We start from the raw sequence: 15,950 nt of genomic DNA, 5'->3' as shown, positions 1-15,950 counted from the left end.
TCTGCTAGTTTTTACATAAAATGAAATTGCCTATTTCAAATATTTTAATTTATTTTAGATAGGTTACTAACCCATTGCTTTTTTTAGTTAAATATTTCTTGCTGTTAAAGTAGATGAAAACGCTTTGTGTGATTCCAGTCAATAAATATCCTACATGGTCTCAGAATGTATTTTTAATTTTTTATTATAAAATAGACATAGAGAAAAGTGCATACAACATGAATGCATATTTAATAAATATTCAGAATGTGAACCCCCATGTAACTTCCAGCTGGATCAACAGATAGGATGTTGCTGATATCTCAGCAACTCGCACTAATCACAAACCACACATTTCTCTCAGAGGTAACTGCTCTTCTCACTTACGTGATATTTAATTCCCTTGCTCTTTTTTTTTCCTTTTTAGTTTTACCTCCTATACATTTCCCTAAACAACATCATTTAGTTTTGCCTCTTTCTGTGATCTATAAATTGAATCACACTGTTTGTATTCTCTCATTTTTTGCATCTTTTGCTCAAAATTATGTTTGTCTAAGATTCATACGTATTATCACCTATGGCTGCAATTTCCTCATTTCCAATGATGTGTGGTATTCCAGTGTATGGAGCACAATTTTAACCATTCTCCTACTGAGAGACATGTGGTTGCTTCCAGGTTCTAGCTGTTACGAATAATGCTGCTACACGTGTCATCCACGCCTCCCACTGCATGTGCTCATGCATGTCTCTAGTGAATATACGGATGACTGGAAATGCTGGGACGTAGAGTATGCAGATCTTCAGCTTTAATCGATAATGGGAAGCTGTTTTTTCCAAAGTGCTTGTTCCCCCTGCTAGTACATGAGTTCCTATTGTTCGCCATCATCACCAACACTTGGTATTGTTGGATTCTTGATTTTTTGTCAATCTGATATTTAGTGTACATTTACCTCCTTGTGCTTTTTTCTTCCTTCTCATTGTGGTTTTAATTTGCAAAACTCTGATTTCTAATGAGATTGGGAACTCCTCCATATGTTTACTGCCCTGAATCCAGATCCCTTAAAATTTAAAGTCTGGTATTCTAGACTTTGGTATTTTGGTGTTGTTCACACTAAGCATTTCATGTCATAACTGGTTAAGTACTGGGACAGCAAAAGAAACTCATTCATTGAATATCAATTTGGAACTGGGCACCTTATGCACTTTGTCCTATTTAATCCTCATGATAACTTGCTAGTTGACCTTGTTTTTGTAAGTGTGAGAACTGGCACTCAAATCATGCCTGTGTGCCTCTGTAGTCTAAAAACTCTTTCCAGTAATCATGTTCCCTCTCAAGAAATTACCTCCACATGGTCAAAATAATGATCAATATCCTGTAGTAAAGTCATTGTATTAAAAACTATACCAAAAGAATTTCAAAGGTGGCTGGTTAATATGTCTACTTAAATAACTGCAGCCCTAGGTCAGTTTTCCCCTTAACACTCCAAAATCCAGTCTATTAACATTTAAACAAATGAAAGGCTCTTTGATATTTGGTGGGATTTCCCTCATGAAAGTAATTCGTGAGACAATTCAGGCACATGTTTCATTTTCTACCCATGACAGGCACTTGTGAAATGATTAACACAATCCAGTAGAGTTATAGAATATTAAATGACAGCCAGAAATAAAAGTAGCGAAAGACAAGAGTGAGACAAACTATTCTCTAAGAGATACATTTTTATATCGGTAATCAATTCATTAGGACACTCAACAAATTCAAGCAATAGACACTTTTAAAAAAATTAATTCAAAACCAATTAAAGGAGTAACATCAAGTCTCCTAAAAATTTATGTTATTAATGGTGCCTTTTTTTTAACTATAAAGGTCTAATAAAAAGCTTGTAAATCCTGCAGATATAGAAACAATTTTCAAAGAATCAAATTAACCAGAAGCAATGACTCAGGCATGAAATTGCCTACAAAAGGGTCTGGACCCAGCCAGTTGTCAACATCCCTCCCTGATGCTAATAACTCTTGGGATGGGAGTAGCATTCTGTGGGTAACTCTCCTCTCTCGTATCTTTGCAAAAATGACCTTTCAATGGGATCTGATCCAAAACTCTTCCCAGTGATGTAGACACACTAATGACTTGTACCTTTGTCACCAACAACTTCCAACAGGCTTGGACTTGGCATCAATGAATATTAACCTCACATTCATCCCACTCCATTGAAACAAATGGTGAAAACAATTTTATTAATCACTTCTATACACTTCATACATTTTGTGAGGTCCATTTTATTTCTACTTCACTCCATGACACAAATCCTTGCTTGCAAAAGTGCTGGCACAGTGTGTACTTTCTACTTGTCGATATACCTCCATCCTCTTCTGTACCATCAACTGGCTACAAAGATTTAGAGGTTCAGTGATTATAGGATTTGAATGATTTTAACCCCTTTAAATTTGGAAACTCTTTAAATCCCATTATCTCTGCAGCCACTGAGAATTTTTAAATCAGCTTGGCCTTTTCTAGCTCCAGGTCTAAGGATTACAGAGTTTTAAAGAGTATAAATGCTTCTCTGCAGTTCTACAAAGAGCTGTCCCCAACCAGCTGACCTCCAGGAAATAAAGCCAGCCAGTACTCCAGCTGGTAACTGCTGATCAGAGTTTCTAAATGGAAAGATATGTATGTTATGCCACAAACCACCAGGAAAACATGTAATTGCTTCCTCAACTCCACATGAAGTCAGTGAATCAGAAGATTTGATGTAGGAGGGGCAGCAGACTTTAGACGTGTGTCAGTAAATGTCTAAGAAGGAGAAAACAGAAAATGTCAGGGACCCAAAGAAGCTCGCTGGGGCAGAGAGTAATGAGTTCACTGATTGCAAGCCACCTTGCTCCTAAAGAAAAGCTGTTACCATGGATACCCTCAAACCCTATGTAACCCTCTGAGGTCTTACCTCTTGCGTCCTCACATTTATGTATCCATAGTGAGTTCGAAGGGGCCGCCTGTATGTATAGGAGAATGGTATCCATTTTGCACCAGGTTGTCCGAAGCAGTTTAGGAGCAATGGAAAATTCACTTCATTCACAAGGCGCACAACCAGCAGGAAGAGGAACGCTGCTATGAAGCTCACTGCAATCACAGACTTTCTCTACAAAACAGTCAAAAAAAAAAGAGAAAAAGAATGAATGACTTTCAGTCAAAAGCAGTCTCTGAGAGGTGCTTCCTCTCCCTTTCTCTTTCAAAGGGATCAAAGGACTTTTTGTCACTTAGGATATTTCACTTGGAGACAGAAAATAACCATTTGGTGACCAGGTTGCCCTAGTGTGCTGAGCCTCTGAGAACAAACAGCAGATTTCTTGGATTATCTTTCCATCCCATCCCAATCCCTCCCTACCTTCCTATCTTCCTTGGTGACTCCTATTCAGTTTTCAAAACCCAAATCAGACATTCCCAACTACAGGAAGTCTTTCCTAACCGCTCATTTCCCTCCCCACCATCAGCCCCAACCTATCTACCCTAATAGAGGTAAGAAGTACCCACCACTCCAGTACTTTGAAGGCACTTCTACTGTTGTGCATTTTTCATGGTGTAATTCCTTATGTGACTTTTCCTGCATGTAATTTTGAGTTCCTGGAGAACTGGGATGCCCTGTGCCATTCTGCTCTGCGTATCCTAGGTCCTTAACACAGTACCTTACATACTGTACGCTGAGTGAATGAATGAATGGATTTTTCACATTCTTATAGACCCAGTCTCCTTACAAATCATATTCCGCTTCTTTATCTAGCACCCTCTACAGGAAGGAAACTTTGTGCTGTAGGATATGCAAGATTCAAAAAGCTAACGATAAGAGCAGGAAAAAAATCCACGTCAAGCAGCATAACAACATCCCCTAAACACGCTGTCATCAAACCAGAGTAGGAGCAACTGCATCTGACTGCCATGGGGAAAGGAGAGGTGTTTGTGACTGAGCTTGATAAAATTCATGCATTTTAATCAATAGAGATGTGTGAGCACAGCTTTCTAGGAAGAAGGAACAGAGTAAGGAGGCAAGAAAACATGAAGTTATTCATAGCCACATAGCACTTTGTTTTACTGGGACACGGAGAAAAAGAAAAAGCTGAAAATACAAACGATAACTGTATGGACTGTCTCAGATACCAAGCTGAGAAGTCTCTACTGAATTTGTTAGTTGATGGAAAGCCGAAGGAGATTTTTGTTTGTTTAATTTTTGAAATGTGACTGTTTTAATCAAACGCCACTGTGTAAGGTGCTTTGGAGCAGGGAGAAACCAAAGATAGGCAGCAACTAGTTAGGAGAGCATTCCAATTGGCTAGGACAGAGGTAATGAGGGATGGAAATGAGAGCAGTGGCAGAGAGTGTAAAAAGGTGAGAAAAGACATGAGAAACTCAATTTAGGTGGAAGACAGAGAACTTGGCTACTGATTGGATAGAAGTGGCAGATGGAAAATTCAGAGATGCCTGAGATTTTGAGTCCAGGTAACTGCAATACTACTCATCATATCAGGAGAAACCAGGGTGGTAAGGGCAGAATTGATTTAAGAGAGTAAGAAGACGAAGCTCTTGGCTTTCTAAGTCTTACTTTTCAAGGACTGATGGGATGGAGCCATCAAGGGGTCAGGCAGAAAGTCAAGTCTAGGGCAAGAAGAAAGAACAGAGCTGAGGGCAGATGTCAGGAACAACTCTGCCTTGTCTCCAGGGTGAAGATGTAACCGAAAGTGGGTGTCTGGCTGCTTGCTGCTCAAAAGCCAGTACTAAAGAGGCAAGGTTGATGGAAAGGAAAGTTTGCTTTATTTTGGATGTCAGCACCGGGGCGGGGGGAGGGTGGACACCTGCCCAAAGGCTGAGTGCCCCCGGCACTGACAACCAGTGGGCAAGAGCTTTGGAAGATGGAGGGGGCGGGGCTACATGCAGAAACAGCACAGTCAGCTCTGACAGTCATCTTGAAATTAGTCATGTGGCGGTCTGACCAGCATCATCTTGATTGTGTTAGGGACAGTTAGTCTGGAGTTCCAGGGTCAGTTGGTTCCTATTTCTTTGAAGTCAGTTCTCAGAATTGTGGCAGCTTATGTCATGGCTACAGTCTTGTCATCACGTAGTTAACTTCTTCCACCTGGTGGGGATTTCAGTATCTACAAGACAGCTCACAGGATACGGCTCAGAATGTTATCCATAGCCCTTGAGGAGGAGCTCAAGGTCCTTGACTAGGCTTATTGACTAAACTATTATTATTTAGTCTTGCTGGACTGTTTTCCTTTGCTTCTGCATTTTCTCACTTCTCTGATTAAACTTATTCTCTGGCTAAGGTTTTTCCACAGACAAAAGGCAGGCGGAGGACATGGGGTGAGGAAGGACCACAGGGTCCTGCTCTGTTTCAAAGACACAGTGAAGTATTCCTTCCTGAAGTTGGGCTTCGTCCCTGATTCTTCTTCAAACTTAAGGGAAACTAAGTAACTTTCTGGGAATGGGTGCTGTTGTGTTTTTAGCTCGCCACTTCCTGGTGGAATCGGCTTCCTTTTACTCGTCACAGAATGTCCCAAAGGAGAAAAGAAACCCAAAGGTGGCCCCTGTATCCTCCCCGGTCAGTCTCCGTCAGGGCAGCAGAGCAAGGCCACAAAGTCAGACACCCAAAAGAAGTCTTTGCTCTTGCTCAGCTCCCAGATATGTAAAAGCCCATCCATCCCCCTGTCTAGCCAGCCCAATTTTCCAATCACCTGAAAGTCCCTTGAGTTCTGCTTCCTCAAAACCCCTCATCTCACCACTACCACAGCCTTACCTCATTTAACTTTCTAATCATGAAAACCTGTTTTAATTTGCTCCTCTGTGGAATCACTATGTCCACAACATCGCAATGTGTCAAGGTAACAGCTTAAATGAGGTGACGGATCTTACAAGTTGAAAGGGACATAGACCAGAACAGATGGCTAAATAAAAGCAAAAGGGCCAGTCACCCATTAAGTAAACTGGTAAGAACCTTTTTTACGGGTAGATTGTTGCAAAACAGCAGCTTGCTTTGAAGGAGACCCAGATGGGATTTGTGCCTTTGTCTATTCCAGAGCCCAGCGTGGCTCTCTGCTTCTCTCAGCTGCCACATTGCGTTGCACGGCTGAGGGTTTGGGGACAAAAGCATGGAGGGCTTTTCTGAATTCACTGATCTCACATAGCAACACATACATAATGCATCCATGAGAGGAAAATAAATCAGCCATTTTGACAGAAACTTCAAAATGGAATTAAATCACACTTGTAAAAGCCCGCTCCCCAAGTAATCTGTGTCTGCCTCCCATGTTCTGTCAAAGGGAACCAAGTAATGAGCAGAGAGCAGACGAGGGGAGCAAACGGGGAGTGGAAGCCAGACACCGACTCCTCTGTGCTGAACCTGGATCACAGTCTGCAGTGGGCAGGTGGGCTCTTTACACAGCTCCGGCTTCCAGCCCCATTTCTGTTGCATTGTCTGAACCCGATTCTTTGCCTTTCTTTATATTTCCATATTCTTGTTTAACATGAACGCATTCCCATAGTGCTGATATAAAACCACCCTGAAATTTCACTAGAAGAGGTCTAATGTCAAGCACATTCTGGACACAAGTACATTCTTCTAGTAGTCACTTCTGCCAGATCATGACCTTGAGCTTCAACAACTACAATGAAAACCATGGATGAGGCTATTCACAATCTACAGACACCAGGATGCAGTGAGAATGTGTGTGTGTCTCTGTGTAGGGACGTGGGAGTTGGGGAAGTAACAAAATACCAATATCCATGATATACGTGAATACATTCACTCCTTCAAGTTGCAACTGCTCATTGAGTCCACATTCTGTGTAGACTTGGCAAGGTGCTGAAAAACAGAAATAAAACCATAAAAGACAGACAGACAGACCATGCTTCCAAAGAGTCACAATTCAGTGCACCTGGCAAGTAAACAGAAAACTATAATACCACAGATCAAATGGGGTGATGGAGGTATGCACAGGGCACTGTGGCAGTCCAGAGGAAGAGTGGGGAGAGCCGTGCGTGGGACAATTCAAAGAATGCTTGTCTGAGCAGGTGACGGTCAAATGCAGTCCTGGAGAACAAGAAGGAGTTAGGCAAGTGGAGATGGGAAAGCCATGCCAGGCAGAGGGAACAGCACAGACAAAGGCACAGGAGATTTTGAAATGCCTTAATTTGGTCAGAAACGTGCAAGTCATTTTATAAGTAGTGGGAGATGTCCTGGGAAGTGGACACAGTTCAAATCATAACAAAGAATAATAAGCCAAATGCGTTAAGTCAGATGCATTTATCTGTCCCATCTACCTTACATTAGGATAATGAAAGGATAAATACATCAAAGTGCTGTTTTATAACTCTAAAATATTCTTCATTTTCCAATCAAATGTATCAATCACTTCATTTTATTCCAAACTGCCATTGAACACACCACACCTTGTTTCCAGTTGTTTGAATTAAGTTTATCCCATCAGTTGCTTGTTCTTTTAACTGTTTTGAGTCTATCAACAGTCAGCAAATTAGACTCTACTTGTTTACACATGTGTTCTACGTCTAACGATTTGTTTATGGACGTGATCACTGCTGCCTTTATTGAGGTAATCAGAGCATCCCCTAGATTCAACAACCAACAATTAGGTAAGAGAAAACAACAGTAAGTACTTCTCAAGTTTATAAGGCATAAGATTCAGTTCAACAAACTTTTCGTACTGCAGAAAACAGACATAAATTTAATAAGTCATTGCCCTAAGATCAGACATGTGAACATTAAATGATATAATGGGTGGAAAAAGCAGAGCACAGTTCCAGGCACACAGTGAGCACTCAAAAATGGAAGGTGTCACTATTATGATATAACCACTAATTGTGAGGTCCTTGGTGGACATTAGCCAATGGTGAGCATTGGCCAGCCCGTGGGAACAACGATAAGAACTGAGAGATATCTTTTTCTTAAATATTCCAAGCAGCTGCAAACACTTGAACTATTCAGTAGAACTCATCCACACAAGCTCTGAGAGAATGTCACTGTGCCCAAATAGATCTGATGAATTGCTTTAGGGAAAGCCTTCTCCTCCTTTTGGGCAAGTCTGAAGGGGCCTTTAACAGCTGAGACATTTAGAATTTAATCCCCTCTGTGCTGCAAAAATGTGGCATTCCAGTTGCTCACTCTTTAGAGTAGGATATCAGACTTTATAGCAGAAATACCTATTTCAAAATAAAACCCACAGAGAATTCATGATTTAGGGAGAAAACAATTGCAGAGATTTGGACCTAGCAATTTTGCAACCTTTATTAACATTTTTATGTTTTTATTCTTTTTACCACAGACTTTAACCACAGAATAAATTCTTTGACTTTTAGGTTAGTCGGTTGCTAGATTTTTGGTTTCTTTTTCGTAAATGATAAGCAACAGTACAAAGGCGTATTTTTCTACTTAAATCGTATTATTTAATGACTGAATTAGTTGCTTACATGGTAAAATGGTGCACTTTTGTCCATATGCTGTCATTTACTCAATAATAAATATGAAAGCACAGTGTCAACTGTATTATTTATACCGTTACTCAGTAACCTCACACATTGATAGGACCCTACTCATTGCTTATTTGTGACCTGACCAAACATAATTTCTTTTCCCATATAAAAAGTTGTGCCACTGGCCAAGCTCCAAATCTGGTTCTCCCTGAATACAACAAAGCTTCATCCCATTTGTACAAGGATGAATTAGCAAAGCTCAGGGTATATACATAAAACCCTTCATTTGTTTCACTTTATTTATTGAATCAACAAACTGGATCCTGCTTGCTAAACTATGGTGAACTCCGGGGGAAATCTCACTCATTTGTTGGGGGGATAAGAAAAGGAGGGTAAAAAAAGGTGGACAATCCTAGATTGGTGGAGTCCACACAGGAGCTTACCAAGGGCAGCCTTAGGCAGCATAGCTGGTAATAGGATCTTAGAGGCCGTCAAGAAGAGAGTAGTGGGGCTTCCCTGGTGGTGCAGTGGTTGAGAATCTGCCTGCCAATGCAGGGGACACGGGTTCGAGCCCTGGTCTGGGAGGATCCCACATGCTGCGGAGCAACTAGGCCCGTGAGCCACAATTACTGAGCCTGCGCATCTGGAGCCTGTGCTCCGCAACAAGAGAGGCCGCGATAGTAAGAGGCCCGTGCACCGCGATGAAGAGTGGTCCCCACTTGCCGCAACTAGAGAAAGCCTTAGCACAGAAACGAAGACCCGACACAGCCATAAATAAATAAATAAATTTTTTTAAAAAAAGAAGAGAGTAGTGAATGTCAAAAACAAGGTCAACATGGGAGACTGAGCATCATTTCAGAATCCAGGAGGCTGATGAAGAAAATATGATAAGTAAAAGCAATACACTTTGAGAGTAGGCTTTGAAGAAGGCAGAGGAAGTGAAGCTAGAGAGGCAGGAAGGGATCTGGTTATAGGAAGTTATATATCATGCCAGAGTCTGGACTTTTCTGCAGAATACAAAGAAGGGGTCTAAGCGTGGGATAGAGAGGGTCAGACCTGATCAAGGAAAGCTCACTCTGGAGGTGGTATAATCAATGAATGGCGAGGCGGGAAAGACCCTTCAGGAAAGATAATGACAAAAGCCAACAATGGACTACTTCTTCAGATATCACTAATGGACATTAATTTCTCAATATGAAAACTGCAATTGTTACTTTCAGAGACTGGCTTTTCTTTTCCTAGTAGGGCCAGTGGGAATAAAGTCCAGATACAGCAGATACGGATGAATAATCATCATAGACTTAAGAGAAGATAATATTTAATGAGTGTTATCAGTTGGAGAAATATTTCTGTAATCCCTACTTTCCAGATGAAGAAATAAGAGATATGAAGAGGCTGAGTAACTTGCCCAAGGTCACAGAGCAAGAAAATAGTAAAGACAGGTACTGAACTCAGATATTCTGACTCCAGAGTCTGTGTTTTACTGTATGAATTAACTAAGTTGTTAATTGTTACTCATACCAACAGGAACACTCTTACGGGATTGGTTCAGAAATTTTAAAAACTGGTACTAGCCATTAGCAGATTTTGTAATACGTTTTGTCAATAAGCAAAATACCTAATTCATATGGAAGATTAAGAGGCTGATCTCAAGCATAGTAATTATATTATTTCAAAATCAGTAATTTGTGGACAAATTTAACTCTGGCTCTATTCCCAGTATTAAAAAAAACAACTACAGGGTACCACTGGTTAGCACTAAGGGAAAATAAAGCAATTATTCTTCCACTTCTGCTGGAGAATATTAGGTACCCTTTGTCAATCAATAGTATGGAGCCTTAATTCAGGCAGTTTATAGGAACCAACATGACAGAATGGGTATGTCTTTTTTTCTCAGCTCCACAATTCTATAATCTTTTTATTCAGTGAAGATGCAGCCAAACAGCAAAATGTTGATGGTTTCTTTAAATAAATACATGCATAAATATATAAATAAATAAATTTAAAAATTAAAATGAATTTTTTACAGTAGTAGAACATCTTCAATATGGTGATCTACTATAAGAATTTGGAGCCATATTTGTATATTAATGCATATATGTGGAATCTAGAAAAATGGTACAGATGAACCAGTTTGCAAGGCAGAAATAGAGACACAGACGTAGAGAACAAACGTATGGACACCAAGGGGGGAAAGCGGGGGGTGGGGGTGGGGGTGGTGGTGGGATCAAGTGGGAGATTGGGCTTGACATGTATACACTAATATGTATAAAATAGATAACTAATAAGAACCTGCTGTATAAGAAATAAATTAATTTAATTAAATTAAAAAAAAAGAATTCGGACCCACATCACATATTACCTTCAGACAGTCCAGTTCAGACTGGGTACAGTCCAGTAAGAATTACAAATCCAATAAACAAAAGCCAAAGCAATAGAGTTCTCATGGGCACCCCCATTGTCATAAATTATTCTGTGCAAAACGCTAGTCCTAGAGAAAAATTACAGATGGCCAAAACTTCTTCAGGGATTTTTTTTTCCCCAAAGGAGACTTCCTATAGCTGCAAACACTAGAGAAGTTCAAGTTAATGTGAACATTCTGAGTGTCAGATGGCATGATAAGAGGTCACACTGAACTTTCTAACACATTTTAAAACCTAATGAAACATGTCAATGGGTTTTCAATATGCCTGCACACTTCTCTTCTTTTATTTGAGGAGGGGATTTAGGTTTCCTGACCTATTTCGACTTTTAAACTGCTACAGTACCAAATGAAAACAATCATGGCTACATTCACTGAGTTTGTCTATTTTGTAAAATTATATAAAACCAGTTTCATATCATTTTGCTTCTTCATCTTTATCGTATTGCTTCAGCATATATCTTTTCACATAGCAGAAAAAAATGAAAGTTCTTCAGAACCACAAGATAGAGCTGAAGGCAGATATTGAATATGTAAAATGAAGGACCCTGCAAGCAGTCTCTCAATGTGGCTGTACAGATAGACACAGAGAAATTTAATCCAAAAGACTGGTTCTCATGATGAGAACAGCAGAGACTGGGGCAGATGAACCTGAAGTCATCTTTTTTCCTTTTTTCATTAAATCCTTGTACTTATGGGAAGAAATATGTTCAAGTCCACCTGTTGTCCCCTCCCTGTCCCCTGACATTCTGTTGAGGGAAGAGAAGTGCTAACTAACCAGGGGCAATGAAGATAATTAGGTCATCAGACCAGGTGCTTTTGTTTTATTCTCAGCCAACTTATAGTCTTCACCGGCCTTGTTTGGTTTCTACGAACATCTGCTTGGCATCTTTCACTCTTAAAAAGATGACTTTGGGGCTTCCCTGGTGGCACAGTGGTTGAGAGTCTGCCTGCTAATGCAGGGGACACGGGTTCGAGCCCTGGTCTGGGAGGACCCCACATGCCGCGGAGCAAATGGGCCCGTGAGCCACAATTACTGAGCCTGCGCGTCTGGAGCCTGTGCTCCGCAACAAGAGAGGCCGCGATAGTGAGAGGCCCGCGCACCGCGATGAAGAGGGGCCCCCGCTTGCCACAACTAGAGAATGCCCTCGCACAGAAACGAAGACCCAACACAGCCATAAATAAATAAATAAACAAATACTTAAAAAAAAAAAAAGATGACTTTGTCTTTCAGAATCCAATTCTTACTTTGTGTTTAGGACACAGAAGTGCAGCAGAAGGATAAATTCTGGTGGTCGTGACGTCATTAGGGAGGGAGTCCTGCCAGAAGCATCACGATAATGATGAGAATGACAATGATGAGGACGAGGATGATGACACCGAGTTTTCTCACCGTGTCACATGAATCTATGTGACATCACAGCATAAAGCACTTACCTTTTAAGCACTTTCAGGCCTACCACCTCACATGATTCTCCACAGAGCCAGTGAAGTAAGAAGGGATGGCTGGCTGCTTGAAAGCCTCATCTCCCATTTCCCCTTTCATGCCCTCCATGTTTCCACCTGGACTTCTCACCATGCTCCAACGCCCCTTGGCTACCCAGTTCCTGTGACTTGGTCCAGGCTGCTCCGCACCGGTGCCCTGCTGTTTTCTACCATCCCCATCTCTACAAGTTCAAATATAACTCAGCTTAAATAGCGTAGCCCCCCTAAAGCCCTCTATTTCTCCCTGGCTTCCAGTTCATGGGTAAGGGTGGGGTGGGGTGGTGGGTAGTGAAAGAAGATAGAAGAAAAAGATAAAGAGGAATGCAGAGGGAGGAAGGGAGAGAGGGAACAATTCCTCTACAATTTTGTCTATAAAAATTCCTTGAGGACGTGAACAAAGTCTGAGAAACATCTCTCATACAGGCAGCATCAAACACAGTGTCTTGAACTTAAAAGACACTCAGTAAATATTTGTGGAAGAAAGGAAAGAATAAAGGGGAGAAAGAAGAAAGGATGGAGGGATTCAAAGTTATTCTCTTCTAAATATAAGCAGTAAATCATCCAAAAAGTTTTAGTTTAGGATCATGAGGAAAAATGTTTTTCTACGAGGGGAAAACCCAGAAATTGTTCTTTTCTTTCTTCTTCTTAATTCACCTCACTTGGAGATTTCTGTGTAGATCTGATGTGAGTGTAGGGGGGAGGTGGGGGAGGAGGATTAGGATGGGGAATATAAAGTGAAGTGGGAAGAATTTGAGTCTTTGTTAAACCGGACTTTTCGCTGAGCGTTGCTTTGAAGTTCCTGATAGAACTCTCAGATCTGCTTAGAACAACATCATTTGTACAGCACATAATGAAAAGACTTACAAGAATTCACATTTTTTAGAAAACCAACTCTTGTCTGAGGAGAACACTTAAAGCTAGAATTCCCCATCATAGAATGAAAAGTGCATAACAAAAAGATTGCCTGTCCTTCTAATAAGGACAATGGCCCATTTTCTGAGAGAAGGAACTTGCAACTGTTTGCTGTGTGCTCAGCAAGTATCAGGTATTGTGCCAGAAACTTTATAGGGATGAAATTAGATTCTCACCAGCAGCCTATCTGTAGACTCAGGGTGGTCAGGTTACACTAAATGAGCCAATATAGGTATCCTTGGGCACATTGCTTAACCTGTTTGTGCTTCTGTTTTCTTACCTAAAACTGGAGAACAAAATAGTACCTGCCTAATATGATTGTTAAAGGTTTAAATGAGTTACTACATATGAAGGGCCTTCAGTACTGCCTGGAAAAGGGAAAGTGCTCAGCACATGATAGCTTTTGCTGTTAGAGTATTTCATCAGATCTAAGGCACCATCAATTGTTCATCACACCGTTACTCTAAATATGATAAGAAAGGAAAACAAGGTGGGGAGTCTAAGATGTCTCTGCAAAAAGCTGACACCAAAATACTATTCCCTTAAAGTTAGAATATTCTAGAAATAGAGCTGCCATCCAGAAAGGCACAGCAAGAAGAGAGAAAGGAAAAATAATCCCCCCTGAGAACTTGAACCACAGTCAGATACTCATGCAGGTTTTTGATACAAGGTCACACTACCAGTGTGATTCAAGGTAAAAGTCAGTAAATAATTCAATTTACAGTGGTCTCCGGATGGTAGTATCCCCAGGTGACCATCTGAAACAAAACAAATCCTATCTGGAAGAATTAAACTTCGTTGTAGGCAAATAGCAACCGCAAGGTATAGTGTATAAGACACACCTCCTTCTCAGCTATGTGAAAAATAGAAAAACATTTTTAAATACATGAAATATGATGGTATTATTATAGTTGTCATGGTTATCTCTGTCATCATCATCATTCTAGGGAACAAAGAGAATCAGGAACGGAGCCTGGACTATTTTAAACACCTGTCCCTCACCCTAAAACCTAAAGGAAGTATAACCACAAATCCATGAAGAGAGGATGACAGAGTCCTGGAGTTTCCCAGGACATTGGAATTCACCAATGTAAAAACCCTCTGGGGTTTTTTTCTTCTTGTCAAGACTGCACAAGTTAAAAAAACAACAAACCCCCTTTTTGTTTGAAAACAGTTAGACTATCCTTCACACACATTCATATGGACCCCATCCCCATGCACAGATATCAACTGCTGCACCTCCCAGCATCTCTTTAAAGAATCCTCTTACAGGTCAAAGTTGAACCTTGGTTGAGGAACGCATACATATTAAACAGTCTTTCGCTGAACACAAGTACAGTTTTGCCAGGGCACAGGTCTCATGATGATAATAAGTAGTATTGTGCCAAAAACACTTGAATTTCTAAGTAAGACAGTTTTCCTATTAATTCTGGATTTAACATTCAACTGTAATTTGAATTGCTCATGAAACATAAAGCATATTACTTTATTACTTATAGTCTCCTGTGCTAAAATAGCAAAGGCAGAAAGATCTCCCTTCTTACGCACAAGGTCTGTCATCAGTGAGGCTTTGATATTTTTTTTTTATCATAACCAGATCAGTCAGTGCCATATTTACAATAGCCTACTAGCCACCTCTATTTGGATGTCTGAGGCAACTCAAATTCAATAGTAATAGTCCAAATTCAAACTAATGATATCCTCTACCCGCAACACTCTCCTCCTCACCTCTGAGTGTGCCTCTGAGTAGCTACCACTAAAGTTACTTTGGAGCCCCAACAATTAAAATCTCAACTTTGCTTAGTAGCTATATGACATGGGGCATCTTAATTTTCTTTCTCCCTGTTCCTCATCTATAAAATCATAGAATCATTATGAAAATTAAATAATGAGGTAACACATAAAGGACCAAGCTTAGGACCGAGCACATAGCAGGAAATCAATGATCATTGATTTCCTTCTCTTCTCCACATATTGGTTCCCCTGCACAAGCTATCCTTCCTTCATGGAATGTCTTCTTCTTTCTTTTCTCTGTCAGAAAACTGCTACTTATTCTTTAAGACCAAACCCAAAGGTCATCTCTTCTGAAATGATCCTGACCCTCCACGAAGATTTTAGAGCACTTTTCTCTGAAGCATAATTCACAACACGCGGTAATTATTTGATTACCAGTCAACCTTCATCATTCAACCAAATTCTGCAAACACATGGCATACCACGCCTCCACATTCTCTCCAGACAGACATTACTAATCAACCGCAGTACCATTTCTCTCCAAATGAGGATGCAAATTCAGAACGCTTTCAACACAATGCTCCAGTCAGTAGTGATGCTAATAAATGCGACCTGATATATTTACCTCTGTGGCACAAAACAGTTAGCAACTAAAGGCCAGAGGCTATACCTTGATAAGTCTATAACCCATGTGACCACAGATAAGATTGTTATCCTCTCTAGGTCTCAATTTCCTCATCTGTATGATAGAATGTTTTTAGGATCCTAGCTGGCTCTCAAGTCTAAGGACACTATAATCATGACCAGGAACCCTGATTGGTCATAGCTGATGTCACTTCGAGGAAGGTTTGCAGCACAGCTCTGTACATAGCCCTCACTCTAGGTCCAGGCCCATTTTTTATCACAGAGTTACGCATGCCTTCAGACACTCGAAAATTG

General features: G+C 40.6%; 1 protein-coding gene across 6 annotated transcripts in view; it reads right to left on the bottom strand.

Annotated features, from left to right (window-relative positions):
• ST6GALNAC3 (ST6 N-acetylgalactosaminide alpha-2,6-sialyltransferase 3) overlaps positions 1 to 15,950 on the bottom strand; it is a 566,847-nt gene that overhangs the window by 326,969 nt on the left and 223,928 nt on the right. For all 6 annotated transcript variants that reach the window (XM_057531128.1, XM_057531126.1, XM_057531137.1 and 3 more), the window contains exon 2: positions 2,925 to 3,119. In XM_057531128.1, coding sequence (XP_057387111.1) covers positions 2,925 to 3,119 — 195 coding nt within the window. The remainder of the gene's footprint in view (positions 1 to 2,924; positions 3,120 to 15,950) is intronic.

This window comes from Balaenoptera acutorostrata, chromosome 1, assembly GCF_949987535.1.
Source record: "Balaenoptera acutorostrata chromosome 1, mBalAcu1.1, whole genome shotgun sequence".
Lineage (NCBI taxonomy): Eukaryota > Metazoa > Chordata > Mammalia > Artiodactyla > Balaenopteridae > Balaenoptera > Balaenoptera acutorostrata.
Note: the sequence above shows the minus strand (reverse complement) of the source record. Positions and strands in the feature narration are given on the sequence as shown.